Genomic DNA, 24,842 nt, shown 5'->3' on the forward strand with positions numbered 1-24,842 from the left:
TAAATAAATAAATAAAAATCTTGCAGAACTTTTGAGACTAACAGTGCAAAAGAAGATGTAGCATGAGCTTTCATAGACTTGGGGGTTATTCCCACTGTGAAAATAATCCAGGATGAATCCAGGTTGAATCTCTGTAGTTCACACACATCCTGAATGCACCCGATTTGGTTCGGGGTTTGTTTTTTTTTTGCCAAAACCCCCACTTAATCTGAGATAATCGATATGAGGTTTAAAGATCCACCTCCAGCCTCCACTTCTGAACTGCCCCCAAAGCTAAGCCTGGAGTAGAAGCCTTGGAGGGGGAGGGAGAAGGAAGGAAGGAAGGAAGGAAGGAAGGAAGGAAGGAAGGAAGGAAGACTTCAGTCCCATTGTTCCCAATGACGGCGCGGCTGCATGTCATCCATGGATGTTCAAATCTGAAGATTGCAAGTCCATGGATACAGAGGCCCCATTGTATTATGATCCAGCCCTCTGGTGATAGAAACTGATACTTTCAGAAACTCTGATGAATCAGCCTTCACCCTCACTTTGTTTCAATTTTTCGATTACTGCTTTGTTGTTGTTAACTGTTGAACTTGACTGATGGCGACCCTGTGGATGAGACATCTCCAAGACCCCCTTGTCCACAGTGGCCTGTGACCTCTGTGATTGAGTCTAGCCATCTGATTTGCAGTCTTCCTCTACTTCTATTGCACTAGCATTATTGTCTTTTGTAATGAGTGGTGTCTTCTCATGATGTGGCTGAAATATGGCAGCCTCAATTTAGGCATTTTGGCTTCCAGGCTTAGTTTGTTCAAGGACCCATTTGCTTGTTCAGGCTTGATTTGTTCAAGGCTCCATCTGTTTGTCTTCTCGGCCATCCATGATATCTTCACAACTTTTCTCCAGCACTACATCTCAAATGAGTTGATTTTCTTTTCACCTGCTTTCTTCATTGTCCAGCTCTCACATCCATACATTGTGATGGGGGATACAATGGGTTGGGTGATTCACACTTTAGTGTTCAGTGTTTAGTGTTCTTTACACTTTAGAATCTTGCCCAGTTCTTTCATAGCTGCCCTTCCCAATCTCCCATCTTCTGATTTCTACTACTACCAACCCCCTCCCCTCCAACTTTATGGTAAAAGACACCTACTTTCTTCTACAATTTTCAGAACCAAGAAGTTGCTGATGGAATTTTTTTTAAAAAAATGTTTAATCTGCTTACCTGAGTTTTTGTGGGGCCTATATCTAAACTTTGGACAAATTTTTCCAAAAATGCCTTCACAGCATCCCAAGGATAAATACTATTTGATTCATCACATACCACCACAACATCAACAGCTGAAGAACATTCTGCAGCAGAAAGGGATAAGAAAAGTGTTTGATGTTATTTTCATTTACATATTGTGTCCAATGACATTACAAATTCATGGAGTCAAGATAAAAGGCAAACAAATTCCCCTAAACTTCCCAGCAGGACAATATTTATGCTACCAGAAAAGTTGAGCAGTTAGTGTGACTAAATATCCCCACTCTAATAAGAGAAAGATTTTTGTTTTATAGTGAGGTAACCATACTCCTATTCTCTTTCTTTTGTTAAAAGAAATAACAATGAGACAGTATATTCCAGAAGTACAAGCACTGAGGAAAGCATAATCATTGCCAGATATAAAGAGAGAAAGAGAGAGAGTTGTGTACCTTCAAGTCAGTTCTGACTTATGGCGGCCTGAAGGCTTTCTTAGCAAGATTTGTTCAGAAGAGGTTTGCCATTGACCTCCCCTGAGGCTGAAAGCATGTGCCTTGCCCAAGGTCACCCAGTGGGTTTCAGGGCTGAGCAAGGAATCTGATCCTAGTCCCCTGAATTGAAGTCCAACACTCAAAGCTGGCTTTCAGATACAAAATACAGGGCTTTGAATTACTCCATGATATATGAGATAACACTGCCAAAAGTGGCAGATTGCTTAGCCAAAGAAATAAATGGCATATTAACACACATAACTTTTAAAAATGATAATAATGACATTTGCATAACCACACTGTAGATGAGATAATCTCACAGTCACAATCCACACATTGCCTGAAGGGAAAATAATCACGTTTCCCATTAAAAATAACTACTTGAGTAACCTTTTCATGTGCATATAGAGTTAAGGGCCAGGGATTTCTAGGCCAAAAAATATTTGTGCTTAAATTCCATAAATTAATAAAGCATGTCTTATATGAAAAGACTGAGCCAGATTCTCTGTATTCATTGGTTGCGTCTCATTTTTAAAACTGATGAATTTCTAAATTATTTTTAAAAGTCTTACTTTGTACAGCTGGTGAAAAACTTCTCACAATTTGGAAGCTTGGACTGAACTCAGAACAGATTCCTGTTGCATAGTACTGACTTCCACACTGTTGTGCCCACAAAGGACCACAAGTCTTTGAAACAAAAACACAGAGAAATTAAATTCATTAAGACTATCACACCACCACATTTCAAGATAAACATCAGTTAACTCCTTTCTCACCAGATTTGATAACCATATTGTTCTGGATTATGCATGGCATGGTTTTTCCCACACTAGAAATTTGGGCAATGGGCCATGAACACAAACTGAATTAGAGTGAAAGCAGTGCTACGCTCATTCTGGCCTTTCAGGGGTAAAGGGGAGGGACTGAAACCCAGATGCTATGGGAAGTAAGACTGTCACCATCACACACACAACAGAAAAGAACAGGAAGGGCTCTTTCATGAAATCTTCTACACATAACCCAAATCCAGAAGAAGGGCTTTGGAAAGAACTTTTGGCTCACCTCTAGATGTATTCACTTTCAGCCAAACAAATTGGCCCAAACTGACCAAAAGATGGCACTACATGCAAGCTAATATTTACAAACTCTATCTTGCATTGATTAAATTAACACAAGCAATAGCAAAGCTTAGGCATAGCTCAGTATATGGCCCTGCACCCCCAAGACTGTTTTAGCAGCTCCCACCACCAATCTGACCGCCCTTTTTCTGAAGGGAAGACCTCTCTTAAGAACCTCCAGGAACAGTGGGTTCATAGACACCCTCCCAATACCAACTAATATTTTAAAATCTCTCCCCCCCCCCCCCCCAAAAGCAAGAGTAGACTACTGGGCACTTCCACCTTTGCTTTGCTTTGTTTTTATTTGTTGGCAATTTTGGCAGTCCACAAGGATACTGGAAAGGTCCTGGGCCATAAAATTGGCCCCCATGACCTGCCAAAGGTGCCCAACCCTGCCATAACCATTCAGATCATCTCTGGAAAGCCACAGCTTTCTCAGCCATCAGCAAAGCTAAGACATTATCAGCCTCTTTAAAAACTCTTTAGAACACATTAACCACTTCTGCAAGCCAGTTCATATAAACTAGCCTTTTCACCCTGTATTCATAGGAACAGGAACTTCCCAATGTTGACACTGGCTAGAGGCAAAATAAAAGAGGTTGATTTAACTAGCACCCCAGTGTCTTCAACTTGATCACCTGAGAAGACCCAAGCCATGAGCATTTGGGAAATCTTAGGCAAGGCAGGTCAGTTTATGTAGAAATTCCTGTTAGTGAGTGACGCAGATCTAGCTCCAACTTCAGAAACTCACTTTTTGGTTCCTGAAGAGATCTGAATCCTCTTCCAAACATGCAATAAACCCACTCTCTCTGAAATCCCCACTGCACAGCTCCCTCAACCTTTCCATTTACTGGGGAAGGAAGACAGCGGAGAAGAACCCAGCTATGTTCATATAACTTGACAGACAGAACCAGACATCCTTCAGGGCTTCCCAGGAGGATGATGATCACTGTGTGTCCAACTATGTTCCTTTTCCACTGCCCTGCTGCCACCAGCCAGTAAATCACTGCGTTGAAGGATTGGGTGCAGAAGCCAAATGGTGGGGATCTAGAGAGGAGGGTGAATATGATGTGTCATATTTTCATCTGTCTGGAACTTTATGCTATGCCTTTAAAAACCAGACTAACTGCTACCTCCCAGAGAGCCTTCTTTGCAAATGCTCCCAAACTATGGAACGGCCTGCCGGACGAGATCCATCAAATTGCCAGGTTAGACAGCTTTAAAAAAGCTGTCAAGACAGATCTCTTCCAGCAGGCCTTTCCTGATTAAAAGTGTCCGGCCACAGAATGACTGTCCCCTACATCATGTATTAGTCCACCGCTCTATCCTCGTTGTATTTTTTTACTGTGTTTTTAATAGATATTTTAATTGTATTTTAATAGATATTTTAATTGTTTAATCCTGTTTTAAGGGGGAAATTTGGGACATAATGTTGTGAATGTGGATATTTTAATATGTTGTGAGCCGCTTTGATTGTCTCATCACAGAAAAGCGGGATAAAAGTAAAAGTTTTATTATTATTATTTATTACCTTTGGCTGGCACATTCTTAGCTGTCCATTGGCAGCTTTCCCAGACAGCAGCTTCATATGGACACAGTGCTGGAGAAGTACCATGATGCCATGCGCCATGTGGATCAGTGCGTGGTGTCAGGGCGCCCTGGGGGCAAATTCAGGGCATGCATCTTCTGGACACGATGCCCCAACTCCACCCCCAGGCCAGCCTTTCAGGCCGGTCTGGACAGGTCCTAAGACACTGAAAATAATTCACACCTAGAGCAGACTTATTTGCTATGTTTGCACTCTCATGGTATTTTTCTTGCCCCATTTCTTTGTATGCTTAAACAGTATTTCTAAGGGCTCAACTGAAGTGAGAAGATGTTGCAATGCTAAAAATTTGAGGATTGGAGGAAATTTTCATGGGTGGGGAAAAGAGAATTTTTATTGGGGGTGATGTCTTCATATTGCCCCCACAATAGCTACACCCTTGTTTCTCCCCCCTCCCCACCTACACACTTTTTTCAAACTGGCAACTCAGGAAAGAACAGCAGAGTGGATGGGGAGATAACATACTTCTGTTTAAAGATGAATTTTCTAGATGTGTGCTGCTTCAGCATTTACCTCCTGGATGACTTTTTCTGCTGACTGGATTCATAGAATTGGCAAACACTCTGCTAGCAGGCCTACTATAATTCCCATAAAAGCTGTAATGTTTTAGATGGAACTCTATAGTATAAAAACATTGTAGATAATGCAATTAAGTCACAAGGGACTTATTTTTATTGCATTCGTAGCACATGAAAACAACACACTGAGCATGCTTTCCAAGACTATGCAAATAACTTGCTCTGTCAGGTTTCTCATAATACCAAGTGCAGGATTCATTATCAATAAACACAGGTAATGCTTCTGGGCTACAGAAGAGAACACAACTTTAAGTGTTCGCAGATGTTTGTAGTTCAGCAATATACAAGACAATTAATTCAAAAACTGAATTCCATGTAAAGTGATACAATGAAAGTGTTTTTTGTTCAAAGCCACTGGAAACTAACAGGTCTCAAAGAATAAATTATAATCTTATTTTGTATCGTTAGATATCTGCCTAAATACTCTGAAAGCATCAGATCCTGTCTGATCTTCGAAGCTGGGCAGGGTCAGCCCTGGTTAGTAACTAGATGGGGAACCACCAATGAATACCACTGCTGTAGGCTATATTTCAGAGGAAGGAACTGGCAAAACCACCTCTAAGTGTTTTCTAAAAAAAAACAAAAAACAGTGCAATTCATGGGGCTGGCCTAAGTCAAGAGATGACTTAAAGACACACATATTCATACAAATTTGGCACTTTTAACTGCTAACTGTTTAGGAAAGGGGTGATAATTGCAGGATTTTAAAAATGCAGAAATCGGGAAAAGGATAGGACTCCCACAACTTTACTCAGAGTTTTTGTAGTGATCCTACCTTGAAAAGAAACTCTTTAAATCCAATGGTATGCAAGCAACTTCTGCTTGTGTAGTAGAAGTTAGCCTTCTTCTCACTCACTACTTAAGTCTCCAAGCATGGCCTCATATGTTTCTTTGCAATAGCTAACTCTCTGAAGCTGATCTTACCCTTAGGGAGAACTATGGGGAAGGGGAATAGTGGAGGAACTATCCACCAGTGGTGTCTATTATACTAGTGGAAGGACATCTTTGGATAAAAGCCACTGGAGGAACTAAACTAAAGGGATCTAGTTTACTTCATTAGCACAAAATCATCTGTTTATGTCCTGGACAGACTTCTGGGTGGCTCACAAGCAAAATCTATAGGAAGGCAGATAGATATACAGTAAATAAAAAAACCCCACATAAACAAACAGTCCACTAAAAAGGGAAGGTAGATGGCTGTTGTGTACTGCAACAAGGCAGAAGTACATTGTTTAGTGTACAAAGTGGTTCCCATTGCTCAAAAGAACTCTAGAATCCAGTTATGACTACAGCTGAATCTTTGGTTCCTGCTTTAAATATGACCATATAAGCAGGGGAAAGTAAAGCCACTGGCCCTTTTGCTTTGCTTATTTCTGCAAAATATCCAGAACCAGTGTAGAGTGATGTGGCTCTGAGGGAGCTCCCTATTCTGACTGATGTGGAGACAAGCAAATATTTAAGCCGTGGGTGAAGAATTGCCAGCCAGATCTTGGGAATCAGGCTGGATCTGGTCAAATCTGTGTGTATGGAAGGAAGTGGAGATGGTGTGTGGATTAGGGATGTAAATATTCAACTATTTACAGTAATAAAGTAGTCATCTACCCACTGTGGGTGAAAATGAACACTGTCTGCACTATTCTCCCCACATTCAAACACTGAAGTATTGCAGAGAAATTATTTTGGAGAGAAAAAAGGTGGTTTGTTTGTTTTTCCATAGAAAACAGGTATTCTGCTCAGGAAACAATATTTGCTGTACATTATGTCATTTTCTGCACACCAAACAACGCTGGGATCTGTGTGTGCAAAAAAGTGTTTTCCTTTGCAGAATAATTCCCCTCTGCAACACTTCAGGATGTCTGAATACAGGGTGAATACTGTGCACATTCCTTGCTACTCTTATTATTTTTTGAATTCGGCTTCCTGACTGTCAGAGAGACCCATTTTTCTACTTGGGAATGAACAATTATGGATATCCATTTCATCCCTAGAATGGTTGGCAATGCAAGAAATGATCTTTGATAAGGTGACTGCTTGGAAACCTAATCAGAAATGAAGACAGTGGCCTCATTCCCACTACGTTATAAATCAGTTTGCTAATCAATCTGAAGTGGTTTAAATGACCCTTGTTAACGCTTGAGCCGAACTGCTGAAGCAGTTTGGCAAGGGCCCCCCCTGCACTAGACCCATTTAACACGTGTCTTTTTGGCACTCTTTTTTTCTGCATGTTTTGCAATAAATCAATCAAGCGCAAGTGTGAATGAGATATGGATAGGAATCAATTTAAATTTGCCGATTGGCTGAAGAGGGTCCATTTTGAATCGATTCATTAGTCAATGTGAATGACAAGTAGGTTATTTTACAGCAAGAAAATGTGATCGGGGCAAATGTAGTCTGAACCACGCAATGCTGTTGCACCGATCCATCAATTGAAATCGCAAACTGATTTATTTGTAAGTGGGAATGAGGTCAGTGTTTACCATACTGGGTATATGTACTGAGGTCACTTAATGAAGCTAGTGAGTGTCATAATGAAGAAGAGGGCACTGTTTATAGTTATGATTGACTTATCATTGAAAGTATATGCAGCCTCATCTGGGAAAACTTTTTCATCTAACATACATATACAAAAAAGACCAAAGCAGATTAATTTAAATGTAATATGAACATACTTATATAATTACATTTTGCTTATCCTTTTCTTAGCTGGATAAACTTAGTATTACCTACTTACTATCCACACACAGATAAAGGAAAAAAGCATGACCATTTTATCACTAAAAGTGATAGAAGCTATATTTTTGCTACACATATCTTCAGCACTTACCAAAAACCCTCCAGTTATTGAGTTTCTTACTAGGGTTAAACCGAGATTCATGTCCTTCTTTATCTCTGTAACATTCGGGATACTTGCAAAAGCTATGAAGACACAATAAAAAACCAACAACAGAAGGTGCTATTTTAGACATATACCTCAGCCTTAAATGATTGAGGTTACTTCATACACCTGTTTCATTTCATCTGTGCAAACATACCCCATATGCATTTTTGTGTAGAATGATATCCTGAAATACTTTTAAATGTGAAACTACTAGCTGACAGGTATGCTTAAATACTCATCTTCTCTTGCAGCAGGGCGAAATACATTTTGGGTATATAAAAAAAGCACTTTTCTAGAAACACGTGTTTGCATAATTGGTAGGTTTTGTTCAAAAAATAAATTTTGTACAAAGTTCATTTTTCTAGAAGCAGGGTATTTTTGTGAAAATGGTGGATTTTTCCATGAAAAACATGTTTTGTCGTGACAAAAAAATGACGTTTCTAGAAATACAATTTTTTGTCAAAAATTGGTGGGTTATCCCTTAAGCCCACCAGTTTTGCACAAAAAGCTATATATTTCTGGAACCTTTTTCTGCACAAAAATCATGTTTTTGTGTAAAAACCACAATTTTTACACAAAAAAACTGCTTCCAGAAAAATTTTTCAGCACATATTAAGGCTCCAAGGGAGTGTGAATAATGGGTTAAAAAAACTGTACAGAAATATTTGTTTTCTCCTGCATTGGAATGTAAACTGTGAAAATTATTGTTCTTCACATGTATGGATGAAACAGTCAAAGATCCGCACTCCTAGTTTACACGGAGGCCACCAGTTATCTATGGGAATTGTACATTACTTGAATATCAGGAATTTAACTGTGGATGTGTAAATCTCTCAAACTCAATCTTTTAGCTATCGCTTATTTCTACTGCCAAACTTGTTCTGACTTCAGCCAGCACCAGATTATAAACATCTTCTTTTCCCACACAGAAATCTGTTCACATTTCTGTGCAAAAATTGTTCTTATTTTTAATATGCATCTCAACTCTATGTATTTTGATATGCATTCTACTGACTCAGGCATCAGTGTATAGGGCATCAGTGTCTGGGGGCTACATTGGCAAAGCACAATCATGCCCCCCCCCCAAACAAGCCCCTTCACACCATGCCTCCCTGTTGGACTGTCTGATTTACATGTATGTTGCAATTACATCCACTAGAGTTGTCGCACTTTCATTTTTTTGCCACAGCCCTGCACCTGCCCCAGCATTTATATGCAGCCATGAAGATGTGCATCTTTCACCTTGAGTCGGACTATCCTGGCTTCTTTTTGCTCTTTTTTTTTAGCCCCAAAGCATGGCTTCAGCCTGATTTCCAGCTGCTTTCATGTGTTATCTAAACACCCCACCTGCAAAGCACCTATAAACTGCTTTATTTTGCCCATCTGTTTCACCTGAGAATAGTGTGACACTCCCTAACCTCAAAATAATCTAGAATTACTTTCGGGAAGTCAGACACAGAAATGATGGCTTTCATGTATCCACCTGCATAACCGTATCACATTTTCTGAAGGGAACTAAAGTGATGTCCAAACAAAAATTTTAAAATAAGGGACTTCTCTGATTTCAAATGTCAGATCACAGTTCAGATCAAAATCTCCCAGTGGATTTAGATAAACGAATTATTATTTTCAACTGCAAAAACACACCCTTACAACAAGGTTGTGTACCTTGGCCTGTTCATGCTCTCTCAGCCTAGTCTATTTAGAACATTATTACTAGGATTGGCAGTGGGGACCATGTATAACATCTTGAGCACCTGGGATAAAGTAGAAATATACTTTAAAAATGTCACCACTTACTCTGCAAGTTCATTTTTGAACATTTGGTTCTCTGCAGACTAACTGCACATTTATAGATGTCACCCATTCTGTTTCCTGGATAGCCACTCCAGGGTGACCCAACAAGCAACCTGGAAAACAGACAAACATATCTATATGAAAGGTTTGGTCATTTCAGTTGGAAAGTTTCCTTCTCAGAATAATAACTGAACAAAAGACCTCACATTCAGAGAGTGGAAACAACAAATTATATTTTGTGAAGGAGAGGATAAAGAGTCTCTAATTAGTGTCAAAAGTAACATAATGAGGAAGTTGTTTATATTGTTACATATCAAGTTTAAGAAGAGTCATCTTCAGCTCCCATTATACAGTATCTTACATGCATATAAAGGTTAATTTTTATGCTATCCAACAACTACTTTCAATAGTAAGTAAAATTTTAGGTGACAACTAATCACTGTAACTTCACAATAATTAATTCTTCTAATCTTTCATCCAAGTTAAAGCCAATAATCGATAAAATGCAAACCTGCTCACATTAATGATATCATATATTTAAATTCTGTTTCTCTGGTTTTTCATTTCTGCATCTGGTTTGTGACTGGTGCTGTTGCTTTATATTTTTAATGGGACGTAATCCATCCATTTTTAATTTGTGCATGCATGTGTGCTATCTGTGTGCATCCTTTAAATTGGGGTGGGCCTCCATGCCCACACATGGCACATTTCAGCATATCCAAAGTGCCAAGTCATCATTCCTGGCTGCCGTTTGGCTGATTTTCAATGATTTAAATATTTTTTTTCTGCGAATCGGGTTTTTGATTGTTAGGGGAAGTGAACCACTTTGGCTTGGGCAAAAAGCTCACCTAAAAATTGTTCCCCTAAATTTAAATTGGGGATGTGTGGGGTGCTTCAGGGGTTATACACTGGTGTCCCAAGGGCTGCATGCAACCTTTAAGCTACACTTTGTACACTACAGTTTTAAATATATCCTTTGCATTCAAATAATTCATTAACAAATGTGTTCAAGCAGGGTTTTGCAAATATTTAAAATCTGCACATTTTTCTATGTGTATTTTTCAGATGTGTACTAGGGTATGAAGATGCATGGATAGTCATCCATCAACATGTGGATTTTAGAAAATTAATTCTGTCCAGCCTGCAAATGGCTCAGCAAATGTAGGCTAGGTGAAGCCTAAAATAATGTATCCCAGATTCCTTATGAGTGTGTGCGCACGTCCCTTCAAGTCACCTGTTGACTTACGATGGCCCCGTAAATTTCATTAGGGTTTTCTTAGGCATGAAATACTCAGAGGTGGCTTTGACAGTCCCTCCAGGAGAGTCCTGAATGCACTAGTGCAGGAAAAGACACTGTTTGAAAGAAACTGACACAGGACATGGGATAACAGTGTGAGGTGCAGCTTAAGTGTCAGGAATCTTCTGCCTTTGGGTAGGGAAATCAAGACTGGAGTGCTAGTGAGGAGAGCTGGCTGTTAAGGTTTGAGAGGGATGGCCAAACAATTAAGATTTTTTCTCCAGCACTAATATTGCCTGGAGGAAATGTGCAGCAACAAAAGCAGCAATATTTGATGCAAGTTGTTTTGTAGTAAAGAGAACACTGGACTATATATCACCAGGATCATGGAGCAACTTAAAATAAATTAATTATGGCATGAGCTCTTGTAAACCACACCCCTCTTCATAAGATTCATGACATCTTTTCATGAAGTGTCTGCAACTTAAACAAGCACACAAAATGATAACCTAGCCAAACCAAAGATACACACATGTAGTACAAAAATGTCAGAAACAAACACCTGTCAGTGGCAAACATTTCCTCTTAACTCTTTTGGTCACACTCGAAAGGTGGATATAAATCTAAGAATTAGGTTGCAGGGCAATTCTAGCCCCTAGCTTGTTGGGGACGGGGAGGATCTTGATTTGATCTAGGATTAGATGGAGAAGATGGGCTGTGGTAGTAATGTTAACTAAATTTTTCTTCATATGTCTCATAGTCCCAGCAGCACCCATATTGCAAGGAGACCCCAAAATAGTGCATTGTGGGGGGAAGGGGTAGAACACTAGATCCACTGGTTACACTGCAGATACTGAGATAAGCCCCATGATTAGAATGGAGCTGTATTCTCTTTCAGTACCATCTACTCCTTACAATGAAAAACGTTAAAGTACTCTGTCCCATCTGGGAGTGGAAAGGAATACTGGAAGACACTGCTGCCATATTCTGTCCCAACCAATGCAAATAATTGAAATTCAGTACTGGATCAGCTACTCTACTCCTTCACGAACCTAGTTAAATTTGCTCTGTAAGTCTGTGGCGCGTTACAGACGGGCCCATGAGGCGCCATCATCATGCTGTCATTACGCGCGAGGGGCGGCGCTTCCTGAAGCGCCTTGCCCCTCGCGCGTAATGACTATGTCAAAATGGCAGTGGCCGTTCCACATGGCCGCCGCCATTTTGGTGTAGCGGACGCTCTGCATCTGCACGGCGGAAGTGACACCATGAGTGCACGACTAGCGCCTCGCCGCATCTCTTCCGGGCTGAGGAAGGAGCGCGATTTTCGCGCTCCTTCTTTGCTGCATCCGGGAACCGCGCGGTTTGGATGCTGCAGTTCCCGGACGCAGCAACCAGCAGCGGTGCGAGACTGCCCCTTCTGGGCCGTCTGTAACGCGCCTGCATTCCTTAATGTTGTGTTTGGTTCTGCTCTCTTTCTCTTCCTTTTTCTTTTTCTATTTAGAAGAATTAAGGACAAAATAGCTTCTGACTAACAGGATTAGATTCTTAGTTAACATAATTATATGGTTTCAGCTTCTTAATTCATGCAGGGATTATGCCACACCCTTACAAAACACAAAGACTGCAGTCCTACAGCCAGGAATTGTACACATTCAACAGTGCAAGTTACAGCAGCTCTGATAATCATAGAGTAAAAGACAACTAGGAAAAGCAGGTAGGCACAGTCTGCAACTGCCCAGCTAAAGGAACCTGAAATGTTTTTTATATTATGCTCTTCACCAAACAGTAACAAAGCATGATATTGCCAAAAGTAGAATATGCTATAGAACAGACCACAGGAAAGGAAACAAGCTCAGGTTGATTCTTGTCATAGAACCATAGACTGCAATTCTGAACTCAACAGTTTGCTCTCCAGTCTTTGGGTTGTACTAGGTATTGACAACTACTATATTGATAGCCTTTAGGGCTGAAGGGCGGGGTAAAAATACCATAAATAAATAAAAGTAAATAAATAACGATTCTGATGTTATGAGTATAGGTATGTCAATGAGATATCTTAATAAGTAAAATATCTTACTCATAAAATATCTTATGGTTATGATTTATGGTGTGATTCTTTGCCATCTTTCACATAGATAGTATAAGTTTGCCCAGATTGTCAGAGAAACCACAGAAAAAAAACCTGTATGTGACAGTCACCAGCCTACACAGAAATGACTGTGTACTGTACAGCAATCAACATGGTCAGGATTTAGCTTTTTGGTACAGTGATGCTCTCCTTGTTCTTCCCAATAAACTTTTCCTGTTATTTCATAACACAGGTATGTCCTAAAAGCCAAATCCTAGGCACAGAAGCAGGTGCCCATAATCATGTCACTACGCCTGAGTTTCTGCGAGTTATATACACAGAATCATATGAATGGGATGCAAACCAAAGCCAGTTTTATATTATAAACTGCCTTGGGAAGACTTAAATTGTAACTAAGAAATGCATCAAATTAAATTAAATATTGGTTCTGGAGTTAAGAGAGTCATATTTAAAACAGGAGAGCCAGCATGGTGCAGTGGCTTGAATATTGAACTATGACACTGGAGACCACTTGAAACCCTGTTTCAGGCAAGCCACACTGTCTCAGCCTCAGAGGGAGTCAAAGGCAAGTCTCTAAAAAAATCTTACCAAGAATCCTGTGAAAGGATTGTCATAAGTCATAAGTGACTTAAAGGTGCAACAACAACAATTTAAAAAGAAAGAGTGATACATAAGCTCATGCAAAGGTATGTTTCTCCCCCCCACCCCCCACCCCCCGTGCCTCCAATCTGCTTTCAAGAATCCCTCAATGCTCTGGAGCAGATTTGGGGGGTTTTCAGGGTGCTTTGAGGGGAAGGAAAATTCTATTCCACCAGTACTAGCTTTTCTGCTTGTAGGCCAACATATACTATTATGGTAAGTTATTTTGATATTTCAAATTACCGTAAACATTCAAATATACAAATAACAAGTTCTTGCTTTTTAAAAACAATTCCTGAGAGGTAAGCAAATTTCTGCATGTGTTTAAAGAACAGATTGCCTATTACCACACAGAAAATATCTCAAGTAAATTCAGAGTACTGTATTGTTATTCTAAATCGGTCACATAAGTGATATAATTAAATGTCCTGAGTCATTCTGTAATGGTGGGTTTTGTCTATGGAAGGTAACTGCAGTATACTGAATGTGCAGACAATCAAAGTCAAAATTGCCAAGAAAAGACCAGTGCTCAGATAATAAGTAATACTTTTGTTTCCTATTAGGTTATTTTGAATTTGTAATTGCTTAGTGCCTTCTTCCTTTCCAACACTTACCACATCCTGTGTCTCCTGGAAACTTCTATGCACAGTTATTTGCAACTAACAGAAAGCTGAAATTTTATTCAACACAGTGGGTAGTTTTGTCTGGCACTTACTGCAATGAGCATGTAATGAGTGAGGCAACAATATAAAGTTAAAATAATTGGGGCACATGTGGTGGAAATATGCTGTCACTTTCTACACCTACTATATGCATGCTTTGAAATGTTTATGATAGTTATGGAACAGTGCTCTAGGCCTAGTATTGCAGAGAGTAGGATTTCATTTCAGGATTCCTTTCTGGTTGTTCGCACATGCTACTAAGTGAGCATTCTCTCCCATTAATATCTTGTTCCCACTAATAACCTGATCACCAGTTTGATAGTATCTCTTAAAACCAACAGAGGAAGACAAGAGATGCTTCTGAGGAAGTAGGCTGAAGTCTATGAAAGCTCATGCTACCAAATTCTATCTTTCAGTTAGTCTCAAAGCTGCAGCAAGATCCCTTTGCATATTGATTTTTCAGACTAACATGTCTATGTCTTTGAATTCTACCATATATTGAATAAAGACTGCAGTAATAGATTGGGATTCTAAAAGATATTTATATTAGGTTATATTAGGAATACAATGAAAACTCTTTGTTCATGCTTGATAAAATGTATTTCCATATATTTAGAGACGTAAAAGAAAATAGCCAATTGTCATGTGATTTCCCCTCCCCCCATGCATTTGAGGATTTTCTGGCAAAATCTGCACAAAAAACATTCTCTGTCTTTTTTACACTTTTTGTGCAAACATATATATATATTTGCCAAAAGGTTCCTACATGTGAGAAATCATAAAACACACACACACACACACACACACACACACACACACACACACACTCATTATCTCACCCAGCTGGGAAGTTTAAAAAACAACATCTTTCTTGTATGTGAAAATTCAAACAGCAAAGATCCACATCCTTTGTTTATATTTTGTTTTCAAAATACAGTATTTAAAAAGAGAAAGTAAAAAAAACCCAGAAGAAACTTTGCGTAAACATTTCCAGAGAGATATTGAAGCAATATGGAAGATTTCCTTCTATGAAACTCATTTTCATAGTTTCCTTGTCTGTACAGAACAGTAAAATCTACATAAAATCTACATAATTTCAGAAACCAAGGACAATGAATCATTCCAAAATTCTTCCACTTCCTCCTAGTTGCATCATCTGTCTCTCTGTGTCTCTCTCACACACACAGAGTGAGTTTATATATAAATTGCATATACAATTGCTTTACTGTGCATTCTAATTGCGTTCACTCTATCTTGCACAATACTGTGACTAAACATAAGTACTGAAATGAAAAATTATTAGTCAGCTTTCTAAACATCCTCCCAATGAATCCCTTTCTTGTAAGGGACTTGAATTGTCGGAAGCACAAAACTATACAAACACAATTACAAACACACACCAGACTGTGGGAGGGAGCAGACCAAAGTACAACAAGTATTATTTGCAGAAACAAATGCAATGACACCGATCAAAACCAGAAATGGGTGCAGCCCAAAGTCAACATTAAATCTAGTAGCTCAATGTCAGAATATCCCAAGATGTTCAACATAACAAGAGGCTGTCCTGGAAGTGGCAGACTCTCCTTTGATAGTGTTTTTTTAGAAGTGGCTGGATGGGCATTGAGTGCTATAGCAGCAGACTTACTGTAGCAACAGGAGGAAAGGCTGCCTGCTCTTTAGGACTGCTTTCACTTTTAGGATTCTGAACCTTGGGCAATCCACAGTAGCTAGCAGTCTTTCTTTTGCAGATATCTTTTCTCTTATAGCCAATGGCAGCAGACAGTATAGGCTACCCTTCAGCTTTGCAGTCCCAAGGCAGCATGAGAGGGTCACTATAAGACAAATCACCCTACTTGAAGGCACACAACAACAACAAATCTAAATACAGCTTAGTTCCTCAAGAGAAAAAGGAACAGACGTTTACTGGCTTTTGCACCAAAACAAAATGTAAAAATTCTGTATCCAAAATCCACAAAACAGTGATACTTTTATTGGGCTAAAGAAAATGTACAAAATACATACCGCAAGCTTTTGAAAGCCCACTGGCTTCTTGATCGGGCAAAGTGTTCAGAACCATACAGGAGGAGAAGAAATTATGATAATGTTATTCACAAGCCTGCATTTTTTAATTTTTTAATTTTGTAGCTGTTCTCAGTTCATGAGACATGGAGGGACCTTCATGCAGGCAGGGCCCTCCTTCTTCTGGCAGTGTGGGTATTTCAGGAAATAAAATATATTTTCAAGGCAAAAAGAGATGTTCCTCTTGAGATCCAAATTGCCTCCATCCTTTGTAAAGCTACAAGCTCCTCCGTTAGACAGAGAGCACTGAATTTATACAGAAACCCTCCATATTTTTGTAGTAGGAAACTTTTTCAAGTGTCATTTTGGTAAAACATGCCAAATAGTTAATTTTTTAGAAACTGTTTTACTTTGTTTTACATTTTGGTTGGTCCAATAAAGGTGTCACTATTTCGTGGATTTTGGATTCTCAACAACTGTTAATCTGTCCTTGATTTACTTATCAGCTCGCTTGCTTTGATCTTGGATAGCAGAGATATGGGTAGGCTATCAAGAAATTCTCAGCAGAAGTGCTGAATCAGAGATTTGCAACCTTTCAGTTCTATAATGGCTGGGGAGAGGACAGGAGAACACAGGAGCAATTGGTCAATCAGCTGTGGCAGTATATGAACCCAAGATGTAAAGAGCAACATAGAACAGCCACATCCAGTACACAGTGTAACTACTTGGTTGTGAGGTGGAGAGAGCAGAGGTCCTCAAGCAACCTTGGAAGTGATACCTGGAACCCAGGTAAAGATCATTGGTGTTAGGACCATGTAGGTGCTACACTAGCCATCTTTTTACAGTGAGTTAAAAAAAGGGAACAGGCTATCACCATCTCATCCAAATCATCCTAGTGTCAAATAACTTTAGGGCTTCAAATTCTTTATCATCATCATCATCACCACCACCACTACATCACCTGGCATCATCACTACTGCCACATCTGTATGCCAGTTTCCCATGGTAAATGATGCTCAGACTGGTTTACAGAAACATCAGAACAAATAACATGACCAAATCCGACAACATTACGAGGTTTTGGATTAACAGGGAGGATAAGGAGAATTCATCCAAACCAGAGGAAGTGCTTGGGAAAGGAAGTATACATGATCTTGCAGATTGTTGCCTGTGCCTTAAAGCTAAAGCTTACTTAGCATAAGGTCTGCACTGATCTTGGGAGGTAGATATCCATGAAAGTCTGAATTAAAACACATATTCCTTGACAGCTCTGTTTTTTATATCACAGTATTCCTCCCTCCCTCATATATCCTGCCTTTTGTTCTCTGAGCTGAAGGCAGTGTATCTGATTCCCCGCATCCACTTTATTCACATAATAATAACTGTGTGAGATAGATCAGACTGAAATGCCAGTATTGGTCCAATGTCACCCAGTGATCATTCTTCCAAATTTCTTTTCTGTTATTTTACACTAGTCCATTTATTTTACTTTGTATTTTGAGCTGTTATAGTATTGTGTTATTGTATTTTATTATTTAGTTATTACTTTACAGTTTCAAAGCCTCCTTTTAAATCACAAGACTTTTGGTGGGGGAACAAACTAGAAATCTAAAACAGAAATAGAATATCTTGTGATTCTCTTAACAATACAGTGGGCCCTCCATATTTACATGGGTTAGGGGTGCAGGACTCTTGTGAAAGTGGAAAAACTGATTTTTAAAAAAAAAAAAAAAGGGGGGGGGGTAACCTGTGAGAACACCTCTCTAGAAATCTTTAGGTCCTCCAGCACAGGTCTATAGTCAACGTCTGTTAGAGGTTGACCACAGTGCTGTGCTGGGGGACCAACAATTTCCTAGAGACATCTTCTCTAGTAATCTCTATGTCCTCCAGCATGACCTCTGGCAGAGAGTTACACTAGAGCAGGCCTGCACAGAATATGGCACATGGGCCACTTGCAGCCCACCAAAGGATTCTGGGTGGCCTGCAAGGACTTTAAGGCTCCTCCACCATCCAGCTTTCTTCCAGGAAAGAGCTGGGCTATGGAGGATGAGGATGAGTGAATACACACACTCCCAGCCTCCTCCATAGAGGAGCTTTCTCCTGGGAAAGAGCCGGGCTGCGGAGGAGGAGGACAGAATTAATATTAATAATATTTCTTATTATTTCTTATTAATTAATGATTACAATAGTTCATTCATTAATTATACCTTTACTTGGAAAGTTAGCTACTAAAAACCTATCTGCATCCCAAAGAAGTTTAGCCTATTTTAATTTTCTTCCCTACCTACAGCCAAGTTGTGAGATTCCTAGAGATTCCTAGATAGAGATTCCTAGACCGAATATATTAATCAAATCCACAAAAGTCAAAGACACAGTTTATTACTTTAGAGGACATTTAAACAAAGCTTCATAGCTACAACCCAGGCATCTTTTGAATTAGCTCTAAGTGAAGAACAGAAAATGCTTACCATTTGCCATCTTCATTTAAAAGCTGTTGAACTGTATATCCAAATTGCTCACTCGAGGGGCCAGAAAATACTTTTGCTCCTTGGAGCCCAACATTGTAGGCTTCACAACAGTTCTGATAAATACCTGTTAAGAGGAAGTAATATCATAAAAATCAATTAAGAAGTTGATGCATTATTCCCTTTCTGCATACCACTTCCACTCAGTATATGATTTATATGCCATGATAGTTTGAGTATATTCCACATTCCCACAGTGGCGCCGCACAGGTATAACAGCTGCAGCTATATCAGAATTCAGCATCTCAGTTTCATTTTTAAAAAAATTGTTTCTAACTCTTAGGATGGAGCAGAATGGTCTGAAAATTGTTGCCATACAATGGGGTAATGCTAGCTTAATATTGCCTCCACAAATTGCTGGCTGCTTTCTGAAATTTCAAATCAAATCTTTTCAGTCACCTGCTACTTAATTTTTTTTAAGCTGGTAGTGCAAAAAAAAAAAAAGCAGTGCTGTCATTGTTTGCCTTCAAGTAATTTCTGACTTATGGTGACCCCAAGGCAAACCTATCATGGGGTTTTGTTGGCAAGATTTCTTTAGAGAGGGTTTGCCTTCCTCTGAGGCTGAGACAGTGTAGTCCTGAATCTCCAGTTTTCATAGGTCATCTCCAGGTGGGAGACAAGTGTGCATCTTCAGATCTGTGCATTGTTCTGTTGTTGAATGGCAACAGATTAATATGTAAATCACTTCCTCTCAACCAACAGAATATATCCCCCAATCTCTTCCATGCCAGCATTCTCTGAAGATGCCAGCCAGTTGCTGGCAAAATATCAGGAATAGATTTCTAGAACACAGCCTCATAGCCTGAAAACCCCACCAAAAACTATGGATGCCAGCTGTGAAAGCCTTTGATCTGGGAAGAAATGCTGTAGCTAAGATTTCCCCCTTAATTTCCAAACAGGAAAGTACATTATGTCTCAGTGTGTCCTTGACTAACAAGCTAGGAGCAGCAGTGGTTGCTACTTAATGCATAACATTCAATGGCATTGGAAGGGGATGTCCCTAGGTTTCAAGTTTGGGCCAGAAAATGTCAGGGCCTGGATCAGTCCTGAACTGTCAACCTTAGTGCCACCACAGGTGGCATCACTGGGAGCAATGGAGACTATTGGATGCCACATTGGAGAGTCCCGCTGTAAAATTTAAGTCACTTTCTTCTTGTTCTGTTTCAGCCTGTTGCTAAGAATTCATTTTAGCCTTTCTGTATAACTACTATTATTAATAGCAATGCTGGCACATACACACATGTAGAGTCTCCTTCCCTGGAGGTCTTTAAACAGAGGCTGGGTGGCCATCTGTTGGGGATGCTTTGACTGAGAGTTCCTGCATGGCAGGGGGTTGGACTGGATGGCCCTTGTGGTCTTTTCCAACTCTACAATTCTATGATTCTATGTACACACAAATATACTTATTAACCATCATTCAAAACACTTACAGGAAGTATAATAGCTAATAAATTAAAACATAGCAATAAAAGATGGCTTTTTCGAAACATTGCTAAGGAGTGAACTAATATATTGAATAAAGTTAAATATCTACAAAAATGACTTCCTGTGTCATGAATTGCTGGCCTGGAACTGTGTAGGAGGGAGAGTACAAACAGATGTAATAATTTAGGAATTTTACAAATACTCCTTTTTGCATCATTCACAAGCATTTACAGACCTTCTACTGATGTTGTAGATACAAGGGCCTGATTACAGTAAAGGTCTTTAAAAACATCTGTGGAAACACCCCTTATGATCCTGTCCGGAACTGCAGGGGTCAAACCAGAAGCCCAGACAGCTACTTTTCACTCACTGTAAATACATCTGGTCTGTTTGTTTCTTTAGAAGTGGTGACTTTTAAGATGCACAGTACATGCACATAACACTCACAGTTTATGTGCCGATTAATTCAAGCTATGCCCAATGGCCAAAAATGAATTCATGAAAGTTAAAAAATAAGAAAGGAAAGAGGAAAAACTACTGCACCATTTAGTGTTGCCAAGGACAAAACAATTTCTGTTGTGGGAAATGGGGACCTTCTTAATCAGGACACAGACTATCTGCAGATAAAAACGCCTTGGGTTAATCAACCATGTATGTGATTCCCAGACAAGTCAAGGCTGTGGTGTGTACAATAGTCTCGACTGGATATGTAACTTACTCAACAAAGACTGGCATAATGCTATTAGAAATCTTCAGCTATGAGTTTTTGCTAGGACTGGGAAGAGTTACCTTTACAGTTCAACAAATGGGTCAGTAGTATGGAGGCTTAAACAAGCCAAATGATGGCTTCTAACTAGTTTGTATTTGGATAAAAAAAACAACAACAACACCCTGGTTTGTTTGGCAGAATGGAATCTAAGAAACACAGTAAGAATCTAGATTTTAAAAACTACTTAGCCTGCCATTATAATACAGGTTGAGTCTCCCTCATCCAAAATGTCTGGGGTCCAGAAGTGTTTTAGATTTTGGATTTTTTGAGATTTTGGAATATTTGCATATACATAACAACACATTTTGGAGATGGGACCCAAGTCTAAACATGAAATTCATTTATATTTGTAAATGTCTTGTACATATTAGCCTGAAGCTCATTTTATACACAATATTTTTACTAATTTTGTGCATGAAACAAAGTTTGGGTACACTGAATAATCAGAAAGCAAGGTGTCATTTTAGCCACCCATGTGGACAATTTTGGATTTTGGAGTACTACAGATTTCAGATTTCTAGATAATAGATGCTCAACCTGTATGTACAAACCCAAGAATCCCTATACCTAATATTAATTAAATGCAGGTCCATAAATAAATTTTAAAATTTTTGCGTCATTAGAAGAGTATTCACTACAATTAAATGACAAAACAAAGACCCAGTTACATTTTCTAAAATTAGTTACAAGGACAGCAGATTTGTTCCTTGCAAACTGATTAAATAAAAGTACTGATTCAAAGATGTACTGTTCTCTGCAGATTATTTAGAATTCTGCTAATCTTTTTAATTTAATTGGCAAATATTTTGTGTTGTCATTCAAAAAGGCAAACTATGACCTTTTCCAGTTGGTACTTTTCAATTAAACTGCAGCAAGCAGGAAAACATATCCAGAATCTGTACTGAATATAGTAAGAATGGAATAGCTAAGTTTGCTTCCTACTATTTTTAGTGAATGAATGGCAAGGCCTCTCCTCCACCAACCTTTTGTTGTTGTTGTTGTTGTTGTTAAGTTACATTCATAGAATGCCAACTCAGGGCAATTGCCTAGAGCAGACTACTAGCTATGATTTTTGATAGTACTATGAACAAGTTACAGTTATGTTCCTATAAGTGTTTTTCCAAAGACTTATACTTTCTATATAGTAATAGTGAAACAAGCTGTTGCAGGGGGAAGAGGTCACAAAACCAGAGATGTGGTGGAAGAGTATCCCAAAAGAGCACAGTTGTCTAACTAGAAACCTGAACAGATATACTCCACACTTGAAAACTGTTGTCAGATACATTTGTAAATGGCTACTGTAAGACTGTGGAGATTATCACATTAGAAATAATGCAACATATCCCCAACTGGATAGTTGCGTTTGGGGATATAAGTGGGCATTATCGCATGTAAAATTGCTGCCGCCGCCACTGACCAACTGGAACCCAGCTGCATCTCAGTTCCCAGCCACACTCAGCCAGCTGCTTTGAAAAAATGGTAAGCTCCTGTTTTTGTAAAGCAGCTGGCTGAGTGTGGCTGGGACTCAGGATGTCGTCGCCTGGTGGCAGGTGTGGCAATTTCACTACAATAATACCTGCTGTTAACCCAAAAAGTGACTGCATCCCATCAGGGATGTCACATTATTTAGAGTGTGATAAGCTCCTATAACTGTCAAATACAGGTTGAGTCACCCTTATACAAAACGCTTCAGATCAGAGGTGTTTTGAATTTCAGATTGGTTTGGATTTTTGAATACCTGTATTTGCATACATGTACATAATGAGGTATCTTGGAGATGGGATCCAAGTCTAAAAACAAAATTCATGTGTTCCATAGACACCTTGTACACATAGCCACAAGGGAAATGTTTTATACAATACTGGAAATAATTTTGTGTATGAAACAAAGTTTGTGTACACTGAGCCATCAAAAAGCAAAGGTGTCACTCTCTCAGCCACCCATGGTGTGTTTTTTTTTTAAATATTTTGGATTTCAGAATTCTGTTTAAGAGACTTAACCTGTCATATATTGCTGAAATGCAAAGTATATAAGTTTTTCAAGTTTTGTTTCATTTTATAAGTATGATAACTACATATTAAGTTGACACTTTTTTTCTAAACTGGAGTGTAGGTATGATCTTACATACGGTCAAGATGAAATCTTTCTGTTCTGCTCAACCTCCTTTACATCCCACTGATGAACACAATTAGAAATCCATATGGTAAAAATGTACAGAGGAATAATCTATACATATTATATGTCTCAGTAGATAACCCGAACACTAGGAGCGAGTTATTGCATTCAATAACTGTATTTTGCTCCTGGGCTTCCAATTATCATCCCATTGGCTATGACAAACAAACACCCAGAATGCTGGAACAGATGCACTTTTGATCCACTAGGCCAGTGGTACTCAAACTTTTAATGCTGTTTAACGCTTCAGATCAAAACACTGAATCATAGTGTACAAAATTTCTACAAAAAAACAAACATTAGAATTCTGTGGGGCTGCTTGAAAATAGGCAGCTCTCCAATATACCCAAGATGTTCCAAAAAGTAAATGCAGTCTTGCATAATTTTTCAGAGGCGGGGGGATGGGTGATAATTGCTTGTAACATCTTGTATTAATGTATATATTTTTCATTTCATGACAAGTATGTAAGTTCAAGTAGGAAGCAGACCTATATAATAATAATAAATTATAATTTTTATTTATATACCGCTTTTCCAAAAGATCAAAGCGGTTTACACAGAATTAAAACCAGTTACAAACACGTCATAAAAATAGATAAAAACCAGTAACACAATATACACTATACAAATCTAAAACAGACATTCAATAGGGTGAGGCAGAGAGTCGAATACACAACTTCATTTTCCAGAGGGGAAGGTTTGACAGAAGAGGGAGGTTTTAAGCCTCTTTTTAAATGTTTCCAGGGGGGTGATAAGGCGGAGCTCCTCGGGAAGACTGTTCCAGATTTGTGGGGCCACTACTGAGAAGGCGATCTAGCCATTCTGTACTAGCTGAAACTTCCGGGCTTGGTACAAGGGTTACCCCATGTAGGACGCATTACAGAAATCTAAGCGAGATATATGCATTTTCTGCATTGATTAAAGCACGTTTATGCACACTTTTAAATTTTGTATATTTTTGGCCATTCACCTCATTAAAATGATTGCATGAATTCAGGCATGCTTTATAATTGGTTTTGTACTGTGCACATTTCTGAAGCAAAGTATATTATAGTTTTTTGTGGGTTTTTCGGGCTATGTGGCCATGTTCTAGCAGAGTTTCTTTCTGACATTTCGCCAGCATCTGTGGCTGGCATCTTCAGAGAATGTTTGCCTGGAAAGGACTTGGCTATATATATTGTGTGACCTGGAAAGGCAGGAGTGATTTGCATGTATATGTTTGTTGCTAATTGCAGTCCTCAGGGTGTGAGGGTCTACACAAGAGGATTAGTATCTGCTTGATTAGTGCTCACTGTCTGCTGGGAAACCCCTGACCCAGGGAGATTTCTCATTTGCATTTGTTGAGTCTTTATCTTGCTATCTTTCAGGACCGGTAGCCAAACCTTGTTTACTTTAAGGGATTCCTCTTTCCTGTTGAAATTGTCCAGGTGTTTGTGGATTTCAATGGCTTCCCTGAGCATCCTGACATGATAGTATTTGGCATGGTCCAGTACTTTTACAGTGTTTACTTTTACTACAGTGTTTTTAAACAGAATTTTATGCCCAGGATGGTTTGTGGCATGTTCTGCTACTGCTGATTTTTCTGGTGGCCCAGTCTGCAGTGCCT

The 24,842-nt window shown here is 39.1% G+C and overlaps 1 protein-coding gene across 1 annotated transcript in view; it reads right to left on the reverse strand.

Annotated features, from left to right (window-relative positions):
- The window catches only part of ITGA2 (integrin subunit alpha 2), a 77,733-nt gene that overhangs the window by 38,922 nt on the left and 13,969 nt on the right, over positions 1-24,842 (reverse strand). The window contains exons 2-6 of the mRNA XM_089486165.1: positions 18,811-18,934; positions 9,700-9,809; positions 7,846-7,937; positions 2,292-2,406; positions 1,208-1,335 (exon numbers count right to left, since the gene is read on the reverse strand). Of these exons, the coding sequence (XP_089342291.1) occupies positions 1,208-1,335; positions 2,292-2,406; positions 7,846-7,937; positions 9,700-9,809; positions 18,811-18,934 (569 nt within the window). The remainder of the gene's footprint in view (positions 1-1,207; positions 1,336-2,291; positions 2,407-7,845; positions 7,938-9,699; positions 9,810-18,810; positions 18,935-24,842) is intronic.

The sequence above is a fragment of the Sceloporus occidentalis genome, unplaced genomic scaffold (genome assembly GCF_023333645.1).
Source record: "Sceloporus occidentalis isolate IW3139 unplaced genomic scaffold, rSceOcc1.0.p SCAF_1, whole genome shotgun sequence".
In the NCBI taxonomy this organism is placed as follows: Eukaryota; Metazoa; Chordata; class Lepidosauria; order Squamata; family Phrynosomatidae; genus Sceloporus; species Sceloporus occidentalis.